Genomic DNA, 20567 nt, shown 5'->3' with positions numbered 1-20567 from the left:
AATTTTAAGTTTTAATCTCATAAATAGTAAGTTCGATATCAATTAATTTTTTCACCTTTTAATGTAAATATATCGTTGTATAAAAAACAAATTTGAAATATTAGCTTTCCTTTGTTGGGTTTATGAAATATCGTCATTGGCGCATATCTTCCTTGATTAAATCTTCTATATATGATTACTTTAATACATTGCTTAATTGTAAGTATACGTATTCTAGTATATATAAGTTAGACCAGCTAGTCAAAGAAGCATGCTCGTCTCCTTACATTTAAATTTGAATCAAATTTGTACCTTCATTATTTTTTGTTGTGTCCCCATTTTCCTTTTTCTTTCTTTTTAAAAGTGAGCAATCATAAATCCACTTCACAAGCGTGATTTTTAACTTTTCATTTTGGCCCGTTAGTATAAACAAAGATTAATTATCATCACTAATCCTCCTTTGTCTCGTGTCTCAAACCAAATTTTCATTCCAAGATTCAAAACGAATTGTCTTGTTATTTGGTAACGCCTATTTCTTTTTCTCATGAAAAACACCAAGGCAAGACCCGTGTCATATGCCCTAGTGTGAAAGCTATGAAGTCCGCTCCTTGTCGCACTCTCGTTTTCTCCTATAAGAGTGTCGTTTGGTTCACGGATTAGATCATATTTGAAAAGCCGGCAGATTAGATCGTATTCTGAAAGCTGGAAATTCATTTGTTGAAGAACCAAAAGCTCACGCATTCAATTTTCCAAGCACCAGATTTAGAAACCTTGTGATTTTGTTACGTACTTGGTATGAGTTATTTCACCCTAATTTTATCCGTACTTGTTTTTCCACTACTCACCATCCATGCAGCAAATCACTGCAACCAATCGTGCCCGAGTTTCGGTCCCATCCCGATTCAGTACCCCTTCGGGTTCTCATCGGGCTGCGAAATCCAGCTTAACTGCACTCCAAACAGCGGATTCGCAATCGGGGAGTTTCCAATCCAGTCCATTACCCAGGACAGCATAAGAATCAACCTCCAGAGCCGTTGCAACCGCCCCCTCCACACCCTCCTCCACCTGTACAGCCGGAACTACGCCCCGACGTCACGAAACGCGATTCTTTTACAGAACTGTACGGACGGTAGGCCGTCCAGCAGCTGCGAGATTCCCAACATTCTGGTGCAGGCGCGGTTCGACGCGCCACCCAACTGCAGCGCCAACAGCAGCCTCAGCTGCTACGCCGAGGCCAGAAAGGATGTCCAATTTCTGAACTTTGGGAGCGTCGAGCAGAAGGACTGCAAGTTCTTGCTGTCGTCGATTTCGGCGCCGTTGCCGCAACTTTTGAATAGCTCGACGCCGCTGTTGCTGGAGGTGGAAGTGGTGGAGTTAGAGTGGTGGCTTGAGGGAACTTGCGGGTGTGATAAGAACGCCAATTGTACGACGGTCGTATCGCCAAATGGGACAGAGGGGTATAGATGCAACTGCAAGGAGGGGTTTGATGGAGATGGATACGTTGCTGGGTTAGGCTGCAGGAAAGGTAATTATTGATTACATCTGCTTAATTAATGCTTAATTACTAATTGATTACTTCTGCTTAATTACTTATCCTTCTTGCTCATTTGATCATTCTTTTTCAACTCATCCATGGTGAATCATGGATGTATCAAAAGTAAAATAGACGAAAATAACTTAGCCATGCACTAACAACAAACAACAAGCTTTATTATACCAGATGGTGTCGACTGTATGAATTCTAGAACGCCACTACGTTTGGTTTTGTACTAAATCTTTTGTTAGTTCTAAGTACTCTATATCTTTTCTTATAGCCTCTTTTCAAGTTTACTTAGGTTGTCATCTATAACTTTTGACCCGAGCTTGCTTTTATTTCATAATCGTATCTTCTAACTGTAGCATCTAAAATATTTTCAATTCATATGTCAAAATCGCCTTAATCGATAAAACAAAAAAGATAAAGGCCAACCAATTAAAACAATCCAATGCATGCTTAGGGTCCTACCTAATATTCTTTGACTCATATTTTTGGGATCACAGGCCACCGTAATACAAAAAGTCCATGAACTTAGATACAAATTTGCTTTCTATAGATATCGTTAGGTGAGATAGTAGCATAAGAATAGCACACTAAGAAACAAGCAAAGGAATTATTTTATTGCATTTTTGTATGCATTATTTTGAATTTGTAACAATATTATATTTGCTTATATAGCAGCCATATTAGAATATGCATTATTTTTGCATAACATTTTTTTTAATATATATAATGAAAATAAAATACACTCAAAGGTAGAGATTTTGGTCAGCCACACAATAAATCAAATTAATGAGAATCAAATTTAAAATTTTTTATTTACAAGTAAAGAAAAATATCACGATAATATGTTGTTGTGTGATGGTTTTACTATTTTGAGGGAAGTTAAATATTTAACTAACAGTCAATTTGTGGGACTGGGCCCTGAAATGCACTTGCAATCCACAACATTATGCGGACTCAATTTGTGGGACTGGTCCATCATTGTTGTTTTTTTCTTTTTTTTCTTTGTCAAGGTGTGAATTGCTACCCATTTATTGGTGGTGGGGTTTTCCCATTAACACAAAAGTTTAGGGCGTGTTTGGATCGACTTTGAATGAGGATAATGAATCAAGTAACCATTCTAAATCATTCTTCATACACTCAATCACTTTAATGCTCTACATAGTTACAAACTCACGTTATCAAACTTGTCGTTATTATTATTTTTTTTTTTTTGTTTTCAGCTTGTTTAAGAAAAAGAAAGAGATATTATTAGACTCAGACTCAAAATAAAGAAAAATAAAAATAAAGAGATAAGATGACCCCATAGGTCTCCTCAGGATGGGTTTGTTTCACCTAATACACTGAGTTAGATGGGACTTTAATCATCTTTTAGTCATTGAGTAGATAAGTTTGATTCTCTAACCTATGTGTTTAAGAATTGCAATGACCTTAATTATTTAAAAGGGCAACGAAAGCTTTTTGCTCGAGAAAAATTTGCCTACATTTTATGAGATGTCACAGCGACATACCAAGAAGCATAAGTAAGTCTACTCAGAGTTTGGTAGACCTAAACTATGATGTCCATTTTTGGTGTGACCAAAGAACGAGGTTGTCGCCTCACCCTTCGAAAAAGAGGGAATAGTCACCAAGTCAGCTGCATTTTGCAAACTTGAAGAAAACTCAGAGTTACATTTGTCATCTGATAATTTAGGTGGTGTCATTGTATTAAATATTATCAAGTAGTGTTTTCAACCTATTAATATATGTATATGTGACATATTAACGATGTCATCTGCTTGTATAATAAAACAGAAATTAGTAATTCTACGGATGTTGACCGGCACACACAAAAATTTCTCAAATACATAGGACAATTCTAAGTTGATCAACATTCATCAGATTCATATTCATTTTATATCCTAAATCGATCATCTCCTACGTAACTTGGAAAAACTGTTATTCTCATTGTTTATTTTGTAAAGATAGTTTGATAATTATTTCGTTTTCAGATTTTAATTTTAAAAAAAATTGAAATATCATTTGGTAACTACTTTCAGTTTTCAAAAAAATAAAAATCCAAAAATTGAAAACTACCTTCTTGAGTTTCAAATTTTGGGCTTAAGTTTTGAGAGTCATTTGATAACTATTTTGTTTTCAGTTTTTAAAAAAGTGAAAACTAAAAAACGAAAACAAAATAGTTATCAAACGACCTCTAAATTTGTCTAACAGCAGATTAATTCTTGTATATGAGAATGTGAAACAACAATCTTTACAAATGCAAGGTTTAACTCTGTGATTTGTGATATGTAAATTAACAGTCTCATCGACTTGCAACCCTGCAAAATACTTGTCTGGAGAATGTGGAGGAAAGACCAGGTTCATCGTTTTGATTGGAGGTAGCCGATTAACTCTTCTTTTAACTAATTAATGTCGAACACTATAGCGGTCTTTTGTTTTATACAACGATATTCTACCAGGAGGGGAATATATATTCGTTTTTAATCCGGGAATTTTTCTTTTCTCAGCTGTGTTTGTTGGAGCTTCTTTAATGATCAGTCTGGCTCTGATATGCTGCTTCATCCGGCGGCAATCCAAGCTGAAAGCGAGACACTCCACGAAACGCCTTCTGTCCGAAGCTACTGGCAACTGCAACATTCCCTTCTACTCCTACAAAGAAATCGAAAAAGCCACGAATAGCTTCTCAGACAAGCAAAGGCTGGGAACCGGAGCTTATGGAACAGTTTACGCAGGAAAACTCCACGACGATTGGGTTGCCATAAAGAGAATTAAACACAGAGGACATGAAAGCATTGACCAAGTCATGAACGAGATCAAGCTCATTTCATCGGTAAGGCACCCGAATTTAGTCCGGTTATTAGGTTGCTCCATTGAACGTGGTGAGCAGATTATTGTGTACGAGTTCATGGGGAATGGGACATTGTGTCAGCATTTGCAAAGAGAGAGAGGGGAAGGACTTTCTTGGCTCACACGCCTGACCATTGCCGCTGAAACTGCGAAAGCAATATCCCATCTCCACTCGGCTGTTAAGCCTCCGATATACCACAGAGACATCAAGTCGAGCAACATTCTTTTGGACTGCAAGTTCAAATCCAAAGTCGCTGACTTTGGCCTTTCGAGGCTTGGGATGGCGGAAACCTCCCACATTTCAACGGCTCCACAGGGGACTCCGGGTTATCTTGATCCTCAGTACCATCAGAACTTCCATCTCTCCGATAAAAGCGATGTCTACAGCTTTGGTGTGGTGCTTGTCGAGATAATAACAGGGTTAAAAGCGGTAGATTTTACCCGCCCCCAGAATGAAGTGAACTTGGCGGCTCTAGCCACTGACAGAATAGGAAGGGGGTGTCTAAATGAGATCATAGACCCTTTTCTGGAGCCCCTTTTGGATGACGCTTGGACCTTTTCGTCGGTTCATAAGGTCGCCGAATTGGCATTCAGATGCCTTGCATTTCAACGAGACATGAGACCAACTATGATAGAAGTGACAGCCGAGTTGGAGCTCATCAAGCTAAGTAAATGGCCATCTTCAGAAGAAAACACATACACAGCTTCATCAGACGGATCCTCTTGCTGTTCTTCATCTAGCGTGAGCGAAAAGCCTCTAAATATTACCAAATCCCGATCACTGAGAAGCGTCAATGCACTGCAGAGTGGAGATGCCGGTAGCTTCAATTCGAGCGAAAAGTTCAAGCATAATTCACCGGTCTCTGTTCAAAATACTTGGTTAAGCGATCAGAGCTCGCCTTCATCAAACAGTTTGCTGAGTAATGTAATTCAGTGACCCTAAAAGTTGATCAAACAGTTTGCTTATAGTTTCATGTCAACATGTTCATACCATTAGTAATGCTTATACTTTCATATATTTGAACTCATTTTTTGTTTTGGAGTTCTTAGTTGTAAACATCTTTCCCTGGGCTTGTTGATACTTTGTTCCCTTTTTTTCTCCCAAAGGAAACTAAATTGAAGAACGCTAGTGGCGGAACCATGATTTCAATGTTGTCTAGGGCAAAGCTTACATACTAATTTTTGTTGTTTCTTTTTAAGGGATCGTTTCATAATCGTGTTGTTTTTTGTTTTTGTTTTCACCTTTTTAGAAATTGAAAACTTATTTTTCAACCAACTTCAGTTTTCGATTTTCATTTAAATCAAAATTTGAAAACTCACAAAAGTAATTTTTAAATTTTAGTTTTCAACATTTACCAAACAAGTTTTATTTCTTTTTAAGATGAAAATACTTTAGATTGAGTATGTTATATTTTTTGTTGGCCGAAAAGTTTTCTAAATGGCATATTCAAACCTATGGATGTGTCTTGGACATCCTAATAGAGGATAACGCTTTTTTTACTTCGACATGTTGAAATCTTCGGCAAAGTTTTTATCGAAGCCTATTAAATATGCACCATATCCTATTATCTTGTATGTATTTTAAATCAATTCTTAATGACTATCGTACTTTTCCAAAAACAAAAAAAAAAAGATAGCCATCTTAGATTGAAAATATAAATTCACATTTTTTATAGGAAAAATTAGTATCCGGTCCCTAGTTCTTACTGTTTATTAACTAAGACCTTATTAGTTATCAAATTTTGATTCAAGTCCCTAGCATTAATGTGATAATGAATTTACATGTTTATTATATAATTTTTTAATATAAAAATTAGTAATTAATTTAGGGTTTAATACTCACACCTCTATTAAACTTCTAATTAATTTTCAATTCAAACATTTCCAAAATAATAAAAAATTAAATTAAATTAAGTTTGTACATATTAGTTTTTTATATATATAAAAAGATTCTTAATTTTTAATCTTAAATGTACCCATTCATATAATTTTTCAATTTTTTTAATCTTAAATGTACCCATTCTCAAATATATCAATTTGTTATATGTAAAATGTACCCTTTTTTAATATAAAATCCATTCAATTTTTTTAATCCATGTTTAAACTTATATGGGTACATTCTTTTTCGTTGATTTGAGAATGTATCCATGTTTTGGTACAATAACTTTTTTTGTTAATTTTGGTTAATGTACCCATACATATATGTATACACACACACACACACAATATAATAGAGAGTATAATTTATATTTTATTATTTTTAATCCCATAAATTATGGGTTTTATTTAAAATCTCATTAATATAAACAATTACAAATTTCAATTTTTAATTTTTAATTTAAAAAATATAGTAACTTACATTATTACATTAATGTCAGGGACCTCAATCAAAAATTAAAAATTAACAAGGTTTCAATCAAAGAATATTGATAGTTAGGGACCGCATCTAAAGTGTCCATTTTTTATATCTTCAGAAGTTTCGACTATTTAAAATGAGAAGACGAAATCTCAAATTTATATTTCACAAACTAGAGTAGAACAGTTACATCTCCCACGAATATTTTTATGTAACTTTTACATGTAAACTTTTCGTATCTCCATTAAAAATGCCCTAAAAACTATCATTAGTATAGAAAAAGAAACTACATTCGTGAACCCTCTTTCATGGACTTCATGTGCTATAAATAATTAACACATAATTAGTTTGAATAAACATGATAATATACAAAATTCTGTCCTTGTTATTGAACAGTCAACTATATCAAATAATTCAGTGTTGTGACATCTCACATCGTTCAGGGGAGGATTATTTAAGCCTTATATGTTGTTGACCCTAAAAACTACCAAGCCTACGCAGCGCGCAAGCCGAGTAATCTATAAGCTAACTACGTCATTCGGTTGAATGCGGGGCGTGCCAACTCGTCGGTCGACTTCGGCCGAGGAGTAAAATGTGTTGATGTTGCGTTGGGTGCATGGCTGACTTCTGTGTCTTGCGATTGCGACCGAGGAAGGAACACGTCTCGACCTCTTGGTTTCTCGAACCTGAAGACAAGGCTACTATTCTTACGAAGTTCACAAATCGTCGTCGTCGGATTCAGTCACAGTGATGGTATTCGTCAGAGTGAACTCACGCCGAATCAACACTAAAGTGTAAGGGCACAAATACTCAAAGCGGATATAAGTCTTAACAATAAACGTGGTTCGGCCGTCGGAATGCCGAACTCTAAATCCCACTTAAGAGTATCCAATCATACAATAACTCGGCGTGCAATGTGCCGAGCCCAATAAATTGTAACACTTCACTTCGCCGAGAAGGCTAATGAGATGACCTCGACCAATAAGGATTCGGAAATCCTTCTAGACCGAGACTATTGGATAGATAACTAGTCGCCCTCGACGCAATGCTGTTTATGCCAACTGAAGATGCGGCGAGCTCAGCTAGTTCTACGGCGACAGTGCTGTTTATGCCAACTGAAGATATCACCGGTTGCTTTCACAGTGCTGTTTATCAAAACTGAAGGTGTGTCAGCGAAAAGAGAAAAGAAAAAATCTCAAGGTTGTTGAGAGAATTTGCGCATGACAGTTGTGTGTTGAATTAGAGGGGGTTGTTTCGATGTATTCTCTCCCTATTTATAGCAGCCAACCTGTATTGAATCCCATTTATTCCTGGATTAGCAACTCATTCTCATAATCCATCTTTATCTCGACCAATCCTATTCCTACTAGGACTTTGAACACAACTCATTATCAAACCGTGTTCAATCTCAGCATCCTGACCCCGTCGAGACTCCCTCTCATAACAGGATTTGTCCACATTCCTCTTTCCGATAGGATATGACCCACTTTGACCGCTCGACCCATGGGCTGAATATCTTCTAATGACACCTGTTTATAACTTATGGGCTGAGGATGAATCTAACATCGACCTATCCCAGACTGGGCCGAAAAAGATCTAACTAGGCCCAAAATAGTATTTTTGGGCCCAAACATATGTATATTCTCATTTCTACCTAGCACAAGGCATTTTGGGAGCTCACTAGCTTTAGGTTTCGTCGGAACTCCGAAGTTAAGCGAGTTTGAGCGAGAGCAATCCCATGATAGGTGACTCACTGAGAAGTTTTCGTGTGAGTTCCAAAAAAAAAAAACCGTGATGGCATGGTTGGGCCCAAAACGGACAATATCGTGTTACGGCGGAGTCAAGCCCGGGATGTGGTGAGGGTCCGGGCCGGGATGTGACAATTTGGTATCAGAGCCAATTCCTGGCCGGAAGTGTGCCGACGAGGATGTCGGGCCCCTAAGGGGGTGGATTGTAACATCCCACATCGCCCAGAGGAGTGGATCTTCTAAACTTTATATGTATATTTTCATCTCTACCTAGCACAAGGCCTTTTGGGAGCTCATTGGATTCGGGTTCCGTCGGAACTCCGAAGTTAAGCGAGTTCGCGCAAGAGCAATCCCATGATGGTTAACCTACTGAGAAGTTCTCGTTTGAGTTCCCATAAACAAAACTGTGAGGGCGTGATCGGGGCCCAAAGCGGACAATATCGTGTTACGACGGAGTCGAGCCCGAGATATGGTAGAGGTCCGGGGCGGGATGTGACAAGTGCACTGTATACAAGCATTTTATGAGGTAACATTGCTTGATAACAGGAGAGGCATTCACATTTACAATCAATTTTTCGGTTTATTCAAAATATCGTCACGTAATGTTATAATTTCACTCAAACTGTAATTTGTGTAAAAAAAAAAAATTCAATAAGTTCTGAAAGTGAAATATATAAACCGTATCGCCTACAAATAGGCTACAATATCAAGTGAAAAATAACCCCTCTAAATAGCAATGTTCCAACAACTAAAAAACGTCTATACTTTCTTTTTTTTTGAACAAAAGTTTAGGAAGATATTGGTTACACTCACCACCAGCACTAGAGCATACGCACCTCGAGCCAAAAGGATTTACGTATAGCAGCTAACTGCTAGTTGCTACTGATATGAATTTACGTAAGAACTTACAAATCGCGCATCAATGAAAGATTGCTGGCAACGAGACTCGAACTTTATGAAGAGGTGCATAAAGCACTGAGGCAGAGTTTATGAATTGAGACAACCCTCATTGGCAATTTGTCTACACTTTTACCATGTGCGTTATTTCCATGACGTGTACGTGAGCGGTGAACCAAATTATAATATCATTGTTGGCATTGATAATTGACTCTTAATTAATTGGTTAGTTTAAATAACATGCGTTCAATCTACCGTTTTTATTTTTTATAAATAAAAAAATTGGAGAAGACATGTTTTCTTATCTAATAATATATTAACTGGTAAGTACAAAGTATCTTAACATTGGTTAAGTTTATAATATAAAATTAAATCCAAACATCCACAAATGGTGTGATGAATTATTCCTCTTTCTTTACGAGACATGTGGAGATAGTTTATGTGCATATCAATTTTCAATTGGAATCTCAAACTAAGCTTTTGGGGACACTACCTTTCTGTTGTGCCTCTGCATTTCAGCCTTTTTAGCCTGCACTAGCTGGTCACATCCACACCAAAAAAACATGGAGAAATCCTGCGAGTGTCATTGCACATGTACACGCACGCAAGTGTTCCACTCACCGCAATGTCAATAACACAATTCTAAAACATGATTAATTATTTCATATATCGACAATACATAATGTGTCTCGTTTGTTTGCGAGTTGTGAGTTCTGACACAAAAAGAACCTGTTTGAGGGGTCGGTTGTTCTTTGTGTCAAAATGAAAAGTTAAAATTATGAATTTATAATAGAGTAGGTTATATAATTCATTCTCACACGTGAGTTACATACGATTAAATTAGAATTTTTCACATGGAATGGATCAAATTATGATTAGCATGTGATCAACGATCATCATGGAAGAAAAATAAATAAAATTTCCCACATGTAATTAATTATCTTCAATCCACCTTACAAAACATAATATTCCAATTTTCACATGTTATGCCGGATCATCAGTGTACAGAAAATCCCACACAAAGCCAGTACAATATCCCAATTATCCACTAATAAACAAAAAACCAAAATTTACAATTCCCAAAAAACCAAAAATAAATCAAAAGCTTGCTCTTTTAAGTGACGTCATAGTGATGGCAGCCCCCAACGGCGACGGCGCCACCTCAATCTCAAACGAATCGTACCGGAGAAAAAACTCAACCACCAAAAGCCTCGAAACCAACACCACGAAATCCTTCCCGGCACACTGCTTGTTCCCCACCGTCGGACTTTCCGTCTCGGGACCGTTCGACCACAGCACGTGCTTCAACAGCTTCTCCCCCTCCTCGCCGACAAACCGCTCCGGAACAAACTCATCAGCTCTCTCGAAAATCCTCGGATCTTTGGTCGCGAACGGTTGGAACCCGAACAACAACTCCCCTTTTTTAACCTTAAACGCCGCGTCGTGGCTCTCGATCACGAGATCCTTCTTCGCCTTTCCGTACTGCAACGGCACCGGCGGCTCGATCCTGAACGCTTCGTAGACCACAGATTTCATCAACGGCATTTGCTCCATTGCGCCCATCGTGATTTTTCCGCCGTTGGATCTGACGACGGTCCTGATCTCATCGGCCAATCGGGTGTGGAGTCCGACACCGGCGCGCCCGATCCACTTGATCATATTGGGGAAAAAGATCTTCATCCCGCCGAACGAATTGAAGCACGTGGCGAATAACAGATTGTGGCACGCCTCGTCACGTGAGACACCCAGTCGCTCCGCCTCATCAAGCACGTGACCGGAAGACTCGTAAAAGAAATCGTAGAGGCGCTGGTAATCCTTCTTGATCAAAAATGGCGGGAGACGGAAAGAGTGGATAACAGGTTCTTCGATGAACTTCGGGAGGCCGAGGACCAGAAGTGGACCCAAGTTGAACAGGACCCACTTCGACACAAGCTTGGGTCCGTCGAGCCCAAGTGGAGTATCGGCAGGGTTGGCCTGGTGCAGCGACCGGGCCAGGAAGTTAAACGCAGCCTGATCGTTGGCCGCGACGAAGTTGGCTTTACCTTTGTCGGCGAGAGCGGTCTCCAGAGTTTCAAAAAGCTCCGTGAAGGACGAGTGAAACTCGGGTAGGACAGAGTCGCGACTCGACTTGAGGAGGTAGAAAATGACCCGCTTCAGCTTGTCGTGCTTGGGTTCTGACGGGTCGAGGTAGGAGAGGATGCGGTAGCCGCGGGTGAGCTCCAGGGAGGGCATGTAGGTTCCGGTGAAGATGTCCTTCTTCTCGACTTTCGAGACGTCGAAGAGCACCGGGAAGCTCTTGCCGTCGAGGAGGGCGACGACCTGGGACTTGTAGGTGATGGTGGGGCCCGGCGGCATGTTGACACGGAACACCGTTGACTGGTATTTCTGGATGCGGGACTTGAAGAACTCGTCCCTGCCCTGGTTGTAGAAGTAGTCCAGGCGGTCGCTAATGGGGCCCACGAATGGGAGGCCGTAGTCTCCGGGGATGTTCTTCAAGGGAAGGGGTTTTGTCAGGTCAGACTCGGGCGGGTTTGCTGAAACAGACGAGGAGGAGGGGTATTTTTCGGAAACAGAGGCGGAGATGGGACGGACATGACGGCGCGTGAAGGAGGAGTTGAACAGTGGTGAGTTTCTTGATGATTGGATTTGAAACTGTAGCTGCAGAGAAGGGAATCCCAAGGAAGTCGAAGCCATTGGAGGAGGCTTTGACTGTTAGTTAGAGGGAGATGGGAAAGTTGATGGGTGAATTATGGTGGATGTTTGGGTGGCAGCTTTATTTATAGTGGGGAGGTCGAGTGGGAAGACGGTGGGTTATGGGAGCCCAATAGTTAGTGCAATTTAATAAGGAGGATCGTGAAATGCGTGCATTATATTGTATATGTTGCTTTGGTTTGGGTGGCGCCGACTGGGAACCCACGTTGAATATTAGAAGAAACCCAAATACCAAGTTGTCCAAAATATTGAAGCAAATCCTTTTAATTGGTATGTTTGTGGGTAAAACACATTCATCTTGTTTGTGCAACCCTTAGTTGAAAATATTGCATGGAAAATATGTCTGCAACACACCTCATTTGACATATGCATAAAATTCGATGAATTTATAGTGCATATAATTGGGATTAACAAGTTTTTCTGTTTGTTTGTAGATGCGGTGCACCTATTCATCTATGGAAAAGAAATCATTTAGCATTCATGCAAATCATGTAACACATGCAAAAATAACTCGTCGAAAACATAAAAAGAACAATTTCCGCACCCAAGTAAAATTGGGTACTCTAAATTACATGAATGTAAGAATGTGTGCTTCGAAAAGAAAATTCTGAGTATTTTCTCTAGAAAACAAATCAAGTTATAAATGTTTAATCAAAAGTAAAACTAGAGGAACACTAAATAAGTAATAAATCGTCTATCGGTCATATTAGGTGCTTTCTTATTGACTTCTTAGTATCTATCTCGCGTGGTAATTTTTTTATAAAAAAATTTGTAATCAGTCTCGTTTGTGTATACTACCAATTCATCTAATTGTGGATTGTGCATATTTTCCTGCCACGTTGAATTGTATTTTGGTCCAAATCATCGCCTTGTTACCAAACCCGTACTAAACTTTATGAACATCTCCAACAACAGTAGCAAATAGCCTTGTTTGTTTTGAGAGAAACGATAACGTTAGTAAGTTAAATGTTAAATTAATCACCGACGGGGTTCGAACTCATACTGTCATGCAATAACACAACACCTTTCGACCACTGTGGTAAAGAACCACTTGCAATAGCCTTTTGTTAGAGATGTTATTACTGAAATTTAACTAAAAGAAAAGAAAACTTCTCATGGAGTAATGCCAAATAGAAAAAAACGTGCATGGACTACGACCGTCAACGACTCAACGCTAAAGTTGAGTTGTCGTTTTTCTCATGCTTCCTATCCGAACGGAAAATGATTATCTCTGGATTCACTTTGTGAGGCATTCATCGTACATTGTACGGTTAATTTTCATCAGATACTATTTATGTTTAATTTTAAATAAAAAAATTAAATAATTTATAATAATACGATATACGATGAATATCTGAGATATGAAAATTTATCCGAACAAGTCTACGGCCTCTAAGTGGTGGGTGTTTTTACTTTTTACGCGCACGTTCTTGATCGTCATTTATGACTATAGTTCTTGATCGTCATTTATGACCGTAGCGCGTGGGTCTAACAATTCTACTCGCCAAGCACAAACCTCGGACGCAGTTGAAAGTCAAAGCTGTTGCTCTTTTTTTACTTCCGACCACGCGATGACTGGATACGGATTCTCACTGCCGGCCAAATTGGCCTCATAGATTTTGTAGTGTTGTCCCCTTTAGCAACTGTACAGCGACCCTTTTATTCACTTGGCCTAGTTTGGCCGGTTGGGGCAAATGTAACCATCATTTCTTGAGCTTTGCCCAACTAGTGATGGATTTTCATTTTACTTTTGGAATTTGGACAAGTAAAATGTAACTATACCATACTCTAGGGTCGTATACTATAATTATGGTGATTCATTTATACGCGCGACGATATGATGATTACGACTAGCATTTGGAGATATATAACATAAGTTATAATATTAAACCCTCATTAGTTAATTGATTAAAGATTTGCATGTTATTCAATCAAGAATATTTAGCCATTGGATTAAGATACATGATTATGTTGGAATTTATTAGTTTATTTAGGAAATTATTATAAATTTGAATTGACTTTGTATTAGGTTATTTTTGGTATTTACGTATTAGGGTTTTTAGGTTTTTGTCGCTATAAATACAGGTTGTAAGTTAGTATGAAAAATAAGTCAGTCACAATGTAGTCTTCACTTTGTAGCCATCTTAGCAATCTTTTATATTTGTTTTCCAGTTAATAATATTCATATTTTCATAGTTTGTTTATTTGGTTCTGATTTTCAACTGATTCAACAACTATTCTTCATTTATTGGCGTTATATCTCTAATTGTTTTTTTTTTCCATTGTTGCCACGATCACCTTTTCCATACCCCACATTTCTTGAACTCTAAGGCCATCTCCAACCAAGCCGGCTAAAGGGCTATAGGCCAAAACATACTCTGTTTTGACACAAAACCCATCTCCAATGGAGGGCTGGGCCAAAAAAATTTGGGACCCACCAAGCCAAAATATAGCCAAATGGCCAGAGGGTTGAGCAAACATAACCAGCTTGCGACCAGCCTTGAAAGTTGGGCCCAGCTGTGCTACTAGCTGACATCATGTAACCTTTTTTATTTTTATTTTTTTAACACAAAATAAAAAAAAAAAATTATAAATACCTAAGCCATTTCTACACCATTTTCACATCTTTTTCACCCCTTCATACTATCTTACCTCATTTTATAATGTCTAAGTTGTTAACATGCAAGTAAAATTAAAATATTTAATAACATGAAACTTAAACAACATGAAACTTAAAACAACATTTAGCGACAAGTGATCCTCAAAATATGTTTGGAAACCTTATTTTAATATGGTAGTTTAATTCAATTAGCTGATAAAATTAAAGAACAAACTTGAAATAATAAATTATTGAGGAGGCTGAAAAATAGCCCCCTTTGGTTGGAGATTATATAGAGATATGACCTGACATTGTTCATTAAAAAATAATTCCTTGCAGGGCTATAACTTGGACGAGGGCTAAATGTAGCCCCTTCGGTTGGAGATGGTTTAAGGTAACTCAAACCTTGCTCACCGAGTTCAACTTCACCAACGACACCCTCCGCTACGGTCTTGCCCTTCATATTTCCTTACGAAACCCTAACCGCGTTTAGTGTAACTATTACGATAACATTCAAGTCACGCTTCTTACAAAAACCAAAGATTTGGGATTGTGAATTCGAACTTGTTTTACTAAGGGAAAAAAAAAACACAAGTATATTGCCCTTCGTCACTTGAAGCGAAGCATGACTTGGTGAATCTTAACGTTGAGGATCTTTCAAAGCTTAAAAGGATTAACGGCAGATATTGTTGCGAAGCTTTATCTTCAAAATGCGTACACGATGTCACCAAAGCTGTCGGTGAAATGGAGAGCGCAGAAAGAGTTTACATGTGACTCGAAGCTTTTCCTTACACCAATGTGATGTATGTAAAGGTATCCTAAGCCAATTATATATTGCCATGTAGTTTGACTTTTAAAATGAATGTACATAATTGACGTGAAATACTCACCACAATCATATCCTTATCTTACGAACGTTATTCCTGTGAATTCATGTAATTAAGTCGTAGGTGGAGTTCAAATCTTCTACATACATTTTGTGTATGACACTTATATGACCTCAATCATTGAATTGATACGTGTTAAGTTTATGATAATAAAGTTAATAAAAGTTAAGTTTATAGACACATGTCAATCAATGATAGAGGTCACAGAAAAGCGACAAGCAAAATAAATGCAGAATATTTAAACACGTTGGAGGAGTTAGTGTGATCATTGTTGGGCCAAGCTAGTAAAATTTGTTCATGCAGTCCAATAATATTGGGGTAACTAATATATCTGAGCTAAAGCCCAGCTCACCTGTTCGACCCCGAGACATATATGGAGGGTTCAAGCCGATTAAAACATAACAAAATAAAAAGCAGGAAGCCCTGCTTAAACCCTAAATCCCAAAAATGGAGCTGCAGTAAGTCTGTCGCGGGCTTCCTACTTCAAATTCCGGTTTTTCCGACCACCGCATACTCCTTGAAAATCTATAACTAATACTCCTCCTCCCTATCGGCCGCACACCCGCAAAAACTTTAGAGAGAATATAATTAGACATTGTCATTGATATGTTTCCCACCTGATCGAAAACCCTAGGGCAGCTGACTGAGAGAATTGGTTCAGATTGGCTCGGCACTGCAGAGAGAATTGGTTCTCAGGTAATTTCAAGATCCATATCGCAGAATTTGTGAGTTAAATCATTACTTTAACTTGTTATATGCATATAAATGTACATCGATAAATGAATTAGGGTTTTTTCTGTGATGATGAATACGATTTGATTGCTAAAATATTGATTGCATGTTTCTCTAATTTAATTTTCTGTGGCTTCACATGTTCACGCCGTTTCTTTGCCGAGAACCAAAGAAACCTGAAATATGTATTGTAATGTGTTCTATACTGTATAATTTGGTTAGCGCCATAGATTTTGATTGGGTATTTTTTGAGTTAGGGTGTAGGGATATTATTTTTTTTTGCCTAAACCCTAAACCCTAAACCCATTGGCAATGTGGTTTATATTGTTCGTTCATATTAGAAGACCAGTTGGTAAAGGAAGGGAGATTAGGGTTTTTTTTTTGGTCCCTGTTGCTATTGTTGTCGTTGATTCTTCCGCAATTCTTCATTGGTAAGAGTTAGCAGATGATCATGATTATATATATATATATATATATAATTTGGTTTTTATCTTAATTTTTGTATCGGTTGAAGTTTTTTTGCCGAAATGTCTACATCTTATAAATAATTTTCAGAAAAAGGGTGAAATATATTTAACAAGTATTTGATATTTTTTTTTCCACAGCATTTCTGTCGAATATATCAGATTGATTCAGATATCTGAAGTGTCCATATTTGCAAAATGAGATTGGCGAAGAGAGAGATGTTGCGAACAACCTTTCTGTGCAAAACAAAGAGAAAGATGTCGCCAAGAAAAAGGCTTAGTTCAAAGTTGATAGATGCTATTGCTGGAGCAGACATCAAAGAAGCAGTTGGACTGACAGAAAATACTAAGGAAACAAAAACGGAACTTCCCGATTGGATTCCAGCAGCCCCTAACAATTCCAATGCGAATAACATGAAACAAAAAGTTATATTCGTTCTCGACAAGGCCTCTCTAACACTAGCTCATGTCGGAAACATAATTCGGGTTTTGAATCCCGACCACCACGCGGATTTCATGAGGAAAAAGAAACTTGATCCTTACGTACACCGCCCCGACATTGTCCACGACGCTCTCCACCAGATCATGACATCGAGACTCTGCATGTCCGGCAGACTAGAAGCCGTTTACATCAAAACGGATTGCGGCGTGCTGATTGAGGTTAGTCCGCGTACTGCCATACCAGCATCATTGGACAAGTTCTGTGACCTGATGTCAAAGGTCTTACAAGATCTTAGGGTTGCGCCTAGCGGCAAAAGTGTCAGAGGCGGCATGACATTGTTTCGTCTGGTGAAGAATCCTGTGACCCGGCACTTGCCTGTGAACTCCTTCAAGGTAGGACTTTCTTGCAGCGCAAGCAAGGCGGTTGAGTTGAGGGATTATGTCAGTGATTTGGGGGGTGCAGATGTTGAAAATTTGGTGTTTGTGGTTGGTGCAATGGCTCGTGGGGCGATTGATAGCGAGTATCTTGATGATTTGGTGTCGGTTTCTGGAGATCATTTGAGTGCTGCTTCGTGTCTCAGTCGTATCTGCATTGCATTGGAGAGAAAATGGAACATCTTGTGAATTTGTTGCAGTCAGTAGCATGGTTTTTCTATGTTCTCTTTATATTTTGTTTTTGTTAATTTTTTCTTTATTTTCTGCGGTATAATTACTCTGTTAATTTGGATGATCTTTTTAAATTGCTTTTGAAATTCATACGAGGATGAAAATCTGGTGCTCAAAAAAGGAGTTAATCTTGTGATCGAAAAAAGAAGTACTCACAAACTTTGAGTTAAAATTTTGATGAAAAAGGAATTTCTGAAGAAATTTAGAAACATATATAAATAAAAAACTAGTTAACCAATATGTTGTATTTGCTTTCTTGTACTCAAATTCGAATTTTAATCACTTAAAATTAGGAATTTATGTCATCCTATAAGAAACTTGTAATCAGTTTCACTCATGTATCCGAACTTTTGAAGTCCCAAATTCGATTTTTTTGTTTATTTATATCTGTTAATTTTATTTTGATTCATTTTATCCAATTAAATGGTGATGAATAATTAGAGGGGTATTTAGCTAATTGATCTCTGATAGACATACCTTCTTATTTTGGTCTCAGACTAAAAAAATCAATAGAAGTGGTCTCTGAGTTTGTTTACAGTAAATCATTTTGGTCATCACGTGACTACTTCTTTAAGAGTATTTTTGTCAAACTAACTCCTCCACTTAACAAGCGTATTGACAAATTTTTCACGAAATGACATGATTTATTGTGTATAAGCTCAAAAACCACTTCTATTGATTTTCATTGTCAAAAGTCATAATAAGTATGCTCATCTCGAACACCATTTTAACTATAAAGTAATAATGATTTTTTTTGATAAAAAATAAAGTAATAATTAGAGTATACAAAGAGAAAAGAGTTGTGAAAAATTGAAAATGCTGCGTTGGTTATTTTGTTTGTTTTGGGCCCCAGGCCCCAAAAGCACCCAAGAAAAAAATAAATAAATAAAAATAAAGGCCGCATTGGCTATTTACACCCATTTTTGTAATCTACAAACTTCGGTTGCGGAAAATTACTGCCGGTGTCTTGCTCCGTTCCTCTTCTTCCTTCTCGACGACTTCGGCACTGTGCGGAGAAATCAGAACTCGTCGTTGATCCAGATTTTTGCGTTCTTGGAGGTAAGCTGACCTTTCCCAATTTCTACACATTTAGGGATAAAATTCAAAGCGTACAACTTCTGGGTAGTTTTCCTAGAGATTTTAATCTACATAAACCAAAGGAAGTTGAAATTACAGAAATATTATATAGCTTGTTTAATTTAATCAGGTATAGGGGAAGTGATTAGAGCTTGATTCTTGAAGCTTCTGAGCTGACATCCGAAAGAGGTTTGCTGGAAAGACGATAGATTTTTTATGGGTTTGATTATTTTGGATTTGGGTTAGGTGGGTTTGGTACAATTTGTGTATAAAGTTCCTTCCTTTTTGCGTTACAAAAATCTCAGTGATTAAGTGGATAGGTTTCTGGTATTTTGCATCCCTAAACTCGATGAATTTACCATCAATTGGTCTATCAGTTTGTTGAGTTGATGACAGAGTTCATTTTCGGGCTTACCGCATTCGTTAACATTTTCATTTGGAGCGTAAATGGAGGCTGTCCAAGTGCGGTCTGCGCTCAAGGGCGGAACTAGAAATATTTACCAGGGTGGGATGGTATGGTGCCTACGGACTTGAGAGCTGCTAAGTTACAAATTGAAGTAAAGAAATGTGGGCTTTAGATGTTGGATAGGTGAATTTCTGCTAGAATGGGGGTGGCCTAGTTCTGTTGGAGCGGAGTAATCTAGGAAACATATCTATATATTTATTTTGGTAGGCGTAATTAGTAACAAGTTACTAGGTTTCCTCCACACTTCATCAGCATTTGATAGATTATCCAACCCCGAGCAATCTTAGTTTCAAATTGTTTGCACTCGCAAGATTTAGCATCTGTATTTGATTGTGATGTAATGGTTATTTGAAACTTCATGCGGTGCATTTACTTTCACTTATTTTCTAGTCTCAAGACTCTCAACTTTTAAGTACTCGAAATTTTCAGGGGAGACTAGGGCGAAATGGCAAAGTCTTGCAAGGGCCTGGCAACGGAATTGGTCAAATGTCTTAGTGAGTGTGACTGCATTAAGGTTGAGAAGCGGTCGTTTAGGGAGTGTGCTGGGGAAAAGAGTCCATCAATATCAAGCGAATGTATTGGTCTGAGGGAAACGTACTTCAATTGCAAAAGAGGGCAGGTTGACATGAGGGCCAGGATTCGGGGGAATAAAGGCTATTGAGCAATGGTAATGTTTACCAAATTGTGAAATAAAAGTTTTGTAGTTCAGTTGAGGCATACGTTTACTAAATTGTGAAATAAAGTTTTAGTTCAATAGACTTTATTTCTTGTATTATGATTGATTCTGTTCTTACATATTAATAGTCTCTTTGCAGTAGCCTGCAAAATTTTGCCAAATCTGAAGACAAATTGTTAATAATGGCTTACCATTGTACTAAGTGATACCCATAGTTTGATCAAATGTATGTTTTGTGTTCTACTCGCACTTTCATTCTAACACTATTGGCACGCCATCTTCCAATTTGTAGCTGTTTATTATACTCTGATCTCATAGTTCGATATCCAAAATTTCTATTCATGTATCATTTTCGAATGTTTTTCATCACTGATTCACTTATCCTTGATAGAGAAAGAATTATGCAAGCCTTGGCCTAGCATATTTAACTGGTAAAGCCATTATATCATAATCTTTCCCATGTTTGATGCCTGTCCACAA

At 37.9% G+C, this 20567-nt stretch overlaps 4 protein-coding genes across 5 annotated transcripts; 3 read left to right on the top strand and 1 right to left on the bottom strand.

Moving 5' to 3' along the window:
- Positions 1-433: 433 nt before the first annotated feature.
- Positions 434-5516, top strand: LOC126632970 (wall-associated receptor kinase-like 14). The gene is made up of 3 exons (XM_050303514.1): positions 434-1504; positions 3820-3897; positions 4027-5516. The coding sequence occupies exons 1-3, from the start codon at positions 775-777 to the stop codon at positions 5301-5303; spliced, it is 2085 nt and encodes a 694-aa protein (XP_050159471.1). The 5' UTR covers positions 434-774; the 3' UTR covers positions 5304-5516.
- Positions 5517-10277: 4761 nt separating this feature from the next.
- Positions 10278-12371, bottom strand: LOC126632387 (allene oxide synthase 1, chloroplastic-like). The gene has a single exon (XM_050302770.1). It carries the CDS (start codon positions 12059-12061, stop codon positions 10466-10468), a length of 1596 nt encoding a protein of 531 aa, XP_050158727.1. The 5' UTR covers positions 12062-12371; the 3' UTR covers positions 10278-10465.
- A 3610-nt stretch (positions 12372-15981) lies between these two features.
- On the top strand, positions 15982-17862 carry LOC126632800 (uncharacterized). The gene is made up of 2 exons (XM_050303294.1): positions 15982-16261; positions 16903-17862. The coding sequence occupies exon 2, from the start codon at positions 16960-16962 to the stop codon at positions 17824-17826; it is 867 nt and encodes a 288-aa protein (XP_050159251.1). The 5' UTR covers positions 15982-16261; positions 16903-16959; the 3' UTR covers positions 17827-17862.
- A 905-nt stretch (positions 17863-18767) lies between these two features.
- LOC126631150 (uncharacterized) lies at positions 18768-20336 on the top strand. 2 transcript variants are annotated; one of them, XM_050301307.1, is made up of 3 exons: positions 18782-18927; positions 19076-19134; positions 19841-20336. In XM_050301307.1, the coding sequence occupies exon 3, from the start codon at positions 19857-19859 to the stop codon at positions 20070-20072; it is 216 nt and encodes a 71-aa protein (XP_050157264.1). In that variant the 5' UTR covers positions 18782-18927; positions 19076-19134; positions 19841-19856; the 3' UTR covers positions 20073-20336. The 2 variants fall into 2 exon arrangements, with proteins under 2 accessions (XP_050157263.1, XP_050157264.1); XM_050301306.1 differs by lacking the exon at positions 19076-19134 and having other exon boundaries at positions 18768-18927.
- The last annotated feature ends 231 nt before the right edge of the window (positions 20337-20567 follow it).

The sequence above is a fragment of the Malus sylvestris genome, chromosome 8, assembly GCF_916048215.2.
Source record: "Malus sylvestris chromosome 8, drMalSylv7.2, whole genome shotgun sequence".
NCBI lineage: Eukaryota > Viridiplantae > Streptophyta > Magnoliopsida > Rosales > Rosaceae > Malus > Malus sylvestris.
Note: the sequence above shows the minus strand (reverse complement) of the source record. Positions and strands in the feature narration are given on the sequence as shown.

Excerpts from the sequence above, each read along its gene's own strand:
- LOC126632970 (XM_050303514.1), top strand. The coding sequence starts at position 775 with ATGAGTTATTTCACCCTAATTTTATCCGTACTTGTTTTTCCACTACTC. Across the intron at positions 1,505-3,819 it reads TGGGTTAGGCTGCAGGAAAG|TCTCATCGACTTGCAACCCT; the intron begins GTAATTATTGAT and ends GTAAATTAACAG. Across the intron at positions 3,898-4,026 it reads GTTCATCGTTTTGATTGGAG|CTGTGTTTGTTGGAGCTTCT; the intron begins GTAGCCGATTAA and ends TTCTTTTCTCAG.
- LOC126632387 (XM_050302770.1), bottom strand. The coding sequence starts at position 12,061 with ATGGCTTCGACTTCCTTGGGATTCCCTTCTCTGCAGCTACAGTTTCAA.
- LOC126632800 (XM_050303294.1), top strand. The coding sequence starts at position 16,960 with ATGAGATTGGCGAAGAGAGAGATGTTGCGAACAACCTTTCTGTGCAAA.
- LOC126631150 (XM_050301306.1), top strand. The coding sequence starts at position 19,857 with ATGGCAAAGTCTTGCAAGGGCCTGGCAACGGAATTGGTCAAATGTCTT.